Source organism: Abrus precatorius, unplaced genomic scaffold (assembly GCF_003935025.1).
Source record: "Abrus precatorius isolate BTA unplaced genomic scaffold, Abrus_2018 Scaffold5, whole genome shotgun sequence".
NCBI lineage: Eukaryota > Viridiplantae > Streptophyta > Magnoliopsida > Fabales > Fabaceae > Abrus > Abrus precatorius.
Genome location: NW_020874395.1, coordinates 18,094,515 through 18,100,573, shown reverse-complemented (window position 1 = coordinate 18,100,573; position 6,059 = coordinate 18,094,515). Strand labels below are relative to the sequence as shown.

The 6,059-nt window shown below is 27.2% G+C and overlaps 1 protein-coding gene across 1 annotated transcript; it reads right to left on the bottom strand.

The window, feature by feature from the left end:
• Positions 1-326: 326 nt before the first annotated feature.
• Positions 327-3,721, bottom strand: LOC113868047 (WAT1-related protein At1g43650). Its single transcript, XM_027503600.1, has 7 exons — positions 3,522-3,721; positions 3,353-3,415; positions 3,097-3,213; positions 2,753-2,999; positions 2,378-2,539; positions 1,217-1,368; positions 327-465 (listed from the first exon to the last, which is right to left on the bottom strand). Exons 1-7 carry the CDS (start codon positions 3,719-3,721, stop codon positions 327-329), a joined length of 1,080 nt encoding a protein of 359 aa, XP_027359401.1.
• Between the last annotated feature and the right edge of the window lie 2,338 nt (positions 3,722-6,059).

Genomic DNA, 6,059 nt, shown 5'->3' with positions numbered 1-6,059 from the left:
TAGGTTTATAATATTTTTATTGATATTTTAATTTTTATTAAATAAAGTTATATCAACAAAAATAATTATATTGACTAACGATATTATTAATTAATAAATGTTATGTTTAATTACAATAGACATTAGAATAAAACAATTTAATACAAATGCGAAATAAAACATAATATGTAGTAAGATATTTATGAATATATATTATCTAAGAAAAGTTAAAAAAGAAAGTAAAGCTGATTGAAAGTTAACTTGATATACAGATTAAAATATAAAGATGCATAAAAAGGGCCATTCAACATGTGAGGACATCTTTTGCTGAAATCTAGTCTAATCAATCAGTGCTGGATGATGCACTCCAATTTGGTTTCCTCTCTTGCTTGTTCAGCTTCTATGCTTTCTTCCTTTACACTCTCCTTGTTCTTCCCCCATAGGACACTGTAGAGTCCAACTACCAGTAAAATAGTGCCACCAACACTGCCATAAAGCAATGAACCTCGTTATTTTGGTGTTCATATACACAACACTAACAGATTTTCGTATCTTTTTCATCACAAGTCACAAAAGCGTGTGTAGGTCATTCGAAATATCGTCTTACATCTGCCTTCTAGAAGCCATGCACTGTCATTTGTTATTATATCCATCTTTAAAAGGTTGAGTTTGAGATCAATTTTTGAATATTTATATATAAAAACAATGCTATATTTCCTTACTATATCTTCTTGTTACTTATTTTAGTACTTTATAAAAAAATTTAAATAAAAACAAGTATATTTAATATTTAATTTGTTTTTTTAAATATCAAATTAATTCTCTAAAACTTAATAAAAAGTATTACTAAGATGGTTCTCCAAAGATTTTGGGAACTAAATTAGTTTTTAAAAAATTAAATAATTTAAAATAATACATCATCAGATTTTTCCTTCAAAAATTTAAAATAACATCATATATTAGTCCTTAAAAGGAGTAGAGAGGTGAAAAAGTAATTTAACTTATTAATATTAAAATTTGAAAAAATATCTAAATCTTTTTCGAATTAATTTAGTCACAAAAATTTTAAAAAAAATGATGATTCTTTTGTATACATTTTCAAAAAACTATATTAAAAGTTTTCTCTTTTTATTACTAATAAATAAAATTAAATTAGTCTTATGCAAAATTAAAATAGTTAAAATAATTTATTTGACATTTAATGATTGTTTTGAAATCGGAAGAATAGAATGTGAACCTTCCCAAGTAAAGTGTTTCTTTCCACAAAAGGGCTGAGAATATTGCTGTGATTATAAGAGCTAGAGGGGTGAACATTGCTGTGAAAACTGGGCCTTTGGCCTCTATAGTGCAGACTTGCAGCCAATAACAAACGCCTGTTACAATTACACCCTGCAACCATAACAAACGAATATATGTGTCGAATTTAGAACATAATCATATCATTATTATTGTTAAGATACATGTTAACTAAGACTTAATTCTATACTTAATGCTGAAATGTAATTTTGGTTGTGACTTATATGCTGAAACAAGAATTGTTGTAATTGAAGTGTGGTCCATTTAGATCTTATATGTCAACGGTGTTCTCATATGATGTGAAATGGGCATCAATTTCTGGTCATAATGACTATAGGATGATTAAAAATAGTTGGTTGTGAATATGACATTTCCTTATCCCATAGAAGAGAAATGGAGCCACATTTGGACAAGAAAGACTTCCACTACGTTCTATTTCAAAAAGATGTGGCACTTGGAAATACGTTGAGAGGAATAAGAAGACCAGTCCAAAATTCCATGATTATCATGGTCTACGCAAAAGATCAATATCAATTTCTTACAAACAAGTAAATTTCTAGAAAGAAACATATCTTCTTCTTCTTCTTCTTTTTATCGTACCTAAAAAGAACATGAATCTTTCAATTATTTTAGGATATCAAGTTTTCCTTGACCAAGTATTAAAATCTTAACTGTGGTTTTTTACGTCTTTTCTTTATATTTATATAAAATGTTACAATAACTAATAGAAAAAAAAAGTATCTTAATTGCTTTCACCTTAATTTTACACTTTCTTTTTCTTTGTAACATTATTTATCATATCAATTTTTTCGTCGTATTTATCTCTTTCTCTAAAGGTATGCAAGAAGAAGTTGTACTAAGAGAAAAAAAAACAAATTTTTGTATAAAGGTAGTTGATGTGAAACATAGTATTCTGAAAATTTTGATATTCTTTAAGGACAGTAGAGGTACATATTTTACAAATTTTGGACTTAATTTTACATGTTCAATAATCTCTAGGATTTAGATTTCTTCACATTTTAATATTTGTAACTTTTAATAAATCTTACTATTTACGATTTCTGTTCAGGTTATGCATGTAAATGTTGGTTTCTAAACATACACAGTAGGCCACAGAAAGAAGATGAATATCCCATCCAAGCTTCCATGCTGAAGGATTATTCCTGTCCATTGCAGCAGCCAAAACAGCAGACTGCATGAAGCTAAAGAAGCATTGTAGAGTAGTGAGGCGAAATTTTGCTGGGTATTGCTTTACCACAAATCCCTAAGAACGGTATATATATAGATTAGTGAAAATTTGAGATGAAGCTAAAGTTTATGATAACTCTTTTCTAACTGTACTTCAAAAAGTAAGAGAAAGATAGAAGTATAAAATAAAATGACATGATAAAGTGAAGAAAAAAATATATAAAAAGTATGTTTATAGATTATATAACTAAAATGAAAATCGTATCATTCATGTTATACTTCATTATACCTGCAAGATAAGCCACAAGGACCATGAAGTGTTTGCCAAGAGCATCATAAGAGAGCCTCTAATGTTATCACCTTTGGAGTGAACCGTTAATGGGTGAGAACTATGGTTCGGATTTTCTGGATACCATTTCATATAACCCAAGGATGGTCCTTTGACTAAAGCAAATGTAATTGCCCCAGAAAGGCTTAGAATAGATCCCAAAATCTTGGCCACCCCATGCATATGTTTTATGGAAATGCTTTCCACCCTGAAATTTCCAGAAAAAATTTTCAAAATCAAAACTAGGATTTCTCTTGGTCTTCACTCTGCTTCAGATAAATGGTATGGTTAACTTCCAATTTTACCTGATTAAAATAGCCATGATAAAAGTAATGGCAGGAACAGTGTTTGAGCTGGCTGCAGCAAATGTTGCAGAGGTGTAGTTGATTGCAACATAGTAAAGGTTTGAGCTTGCTGTTAACCTATACCACATCAAGGTACATACCCAAAAAAGTTTGGATAATATGTCACTATCAAGGAGTATAGTTTATAATTTTAACTTAAAATCTTTGTATTTTCAATATTAAATAAGTAATGGGGTCAAGAAAGAGACGTCCATACCCAACCAGGGAAACTAGAAACAATTTGCACAATAAGTTGCATGACAAAGGGGCTGCTTGCTTACTGAAAAATTAAGTGCAAAATTAACAAACAAATTAGTATATTTGTTAACCCTAAGGATTTAGTGATTAAGGGGAGGGTGAGATGATAGAAGAACACTTGAGAAAACCTGTCAAAGAGAGCAAAAGGAGATAAGGCAATTGATGCAAAGGCTTGTCTATAAACAACAAACACATAAGGACTCATTCCTTTGGAAATTGCAGCTTTAGATAACAAAGCCATTCCTGAATACACAAACTGAATAAACAGCATTGCAACATAAGGTTTATTTTTCTCCACCACCGCCACATAGCCTAACAATTTCTTCATTTTTGTGCTTACCACCTTGCAAACTCTGAATGATCTCCAAACAAGGAAACTTGCCCAATATATAGAGAGATTTTGAACTCTATGGTATATTAGCTTTATGCTTTTCTTTGTTGGCATTGTGCATTACATATCAAGACATGGAAGAAATGGCACCAATTAGGCCCAATCAATGAAAAAGTTAAATCAATAGGCACTAATATCATTTTCAGTAGAAGGGTAACTATAAAAGGTTAAATGGCGCATGCTAAGGTTGTACCTTTGTATACCAAAGGCAACAACACGATTACTGTGTTGGAGGACAAATTGTGATGTAATTATCTTAACCAAATAACAGATTTAAGAGGAAGCTTTTTGCAAGCACTAAAATACTTAGTGCATTGAATCAATCATTCATCGTTACGAGTACTTTTATAACTTGGTTTAGCTTTAACATGGCCCCCAAACCGATGTTCTTTGAACTTGATGCATCAACTAACCCACAATGTTTTGTAAGCAGAAAATAGCTATTGTTAAAGAGGCTTTAATGTGAGGAATAAACTGTTCCAAATGTAGAACTTACTGATTTTTTTAAGTTGGATAATATGAAAATTTAAACATTTGCTTCTTGGAAATAAGACTTTTTTTATGTTAATTCTTATAAAAAAATATATATGTTTTTAGTCGATAAAAATTATTCATTTTAATCTCTAACATCAGATTAACTAAAATTATATTATTATTTTATTAAATATAAGAACTAAATAATTAATTTATGAAAAGGTAAAATGTGTCTAATATAAATAATTATTGTCTGTTTAGAAAATTTTTATTATTTAAAATCTATGACATAAAATTCCATATATAGTGTATTACATTAAACTAAAATATATGTAGGAGTGAAACTATTTTCATAAAGTCAAATAAATTTTTTATTAATTTTTTCAAATTCATTTTAAAGCAAAAAAATTATCATATATTGAGTGATAAAAATATTAAATCATTAATCTCATCAGTAAATTGAGCGCTATTTAGCACGAAATGGCACCATTATTTAAATAATGCAAAATTACGACAATCTGGTGTAAATTATGTCAATATTTACTGACGAGATCTGTTGGAAATTATGTCGATAATTACCGATGAGCTTAGCTATCCATCTTCTTTTTTTCCGGTATCTAACGAATTGCTAATAGTGCCAAATCAGGCATAATTTTGACTATTTAAAAAAATAACTTTTATGGTTCCAAGTAAAGAAAAAACAAATAGAGAACCATATTTTTTATTTTTAAAAAAGAGAATTTTTTTCTTTAAAAAAATTAACTGACTAAAATTATACATAGGTATGAATTTGTATTAAATTACACTTTATTTTGACAATTTAAAGATACTAAATTTTATAAATTTAATTATTTAAATTTATGATATTATTTTAAAGATCATGCATATTAAATTTTAAATAATATAAATATTCATAAATATGTATGTTAATAATAAAAATATATCTATATTTTAAATTGTATATTAAAATTGAAATAAATTATACCTTAAAGAGTTGGTCGAGTGGGCAAATTCCCTTCTCCTCAAAGGTACAGAAGAATTAAAAGTAATGTAATGAAGTATTAGCTAGTCAAAATTATTTATGAAAAATTATAATAAAATAAAATATTAGTTTTGCAAATTTATATTTAATAAAATTATAAAAGTATAATTTAAAAGGAAAAATGAAAAAGGTAAACTATCATAAAATATATACATACACTTAATATTTTAAGCATAATTAAACATTCAGATAAAAATATTTACAATTAGAAATCATGAAAATAATTTCAAAAATTATAATTTTAAAAAATTAAGAATGAAATATTTTTTTTGTTATAAGAATGAAATATTTTATTGTTTGAAAGATAAACTCAAAGATTAAACTAATTTTGGATAAAGTAAATATCTAATTATGTATACAGCGAATCGATTTGAGTTTTTATATGCTGTTTTTATACTTTATATTTTAAGAAATGAATCTGGCTTAAGGACTAATCACTAGCTTGGCCTTCTCTGGGGCTTGATAATCCATTTTGAGAATTTATACCAATCTATTTATTTACAGATACATAATTAATAAAATATAAGTGACAAACTATATATTAGCAATTTGATGTATTTTATTGAATCATCCTATCAGCAATTTATGAGTAATTTTCTCTCTTAATTGATTTTTTTTCCATTTTTATATTTGATTTATGTTATTTTTAAAAATTAAAATATCATTACCATTTCACATTCGTATACGTTTATAATTATTCTTCTTAAATTATTATTGTCGTTACTCGTTACTCAGCTTTTCATGAGTTAGGTTAAAATT

Excerpts from the sequence above, each read along its gene's own strand:
- LOC113868047 (XM_027503600.1), bottom strand. The coding sequence starts at position 3,721 with ATGAAGAAATTGTTAGGCTATGTGGCGGTGGTGGAGAAAAATAAACCT. Across the intron at positions 2,540-2,752 it reads CCTTGTGGCTTATCTTGCAG|GGATTTGTGGTAAAGCAATA; the intron begins GTATAATGAAGT and ends TACCGTTCTTAG. Across the intron at positions 466-1,216 it reads GAAACACTTTACTTGGGAAG|TGTTGGTGGCACTATTTTAC; the intron begins GTTCACATTCTA and ends GCTTTATGGCAG.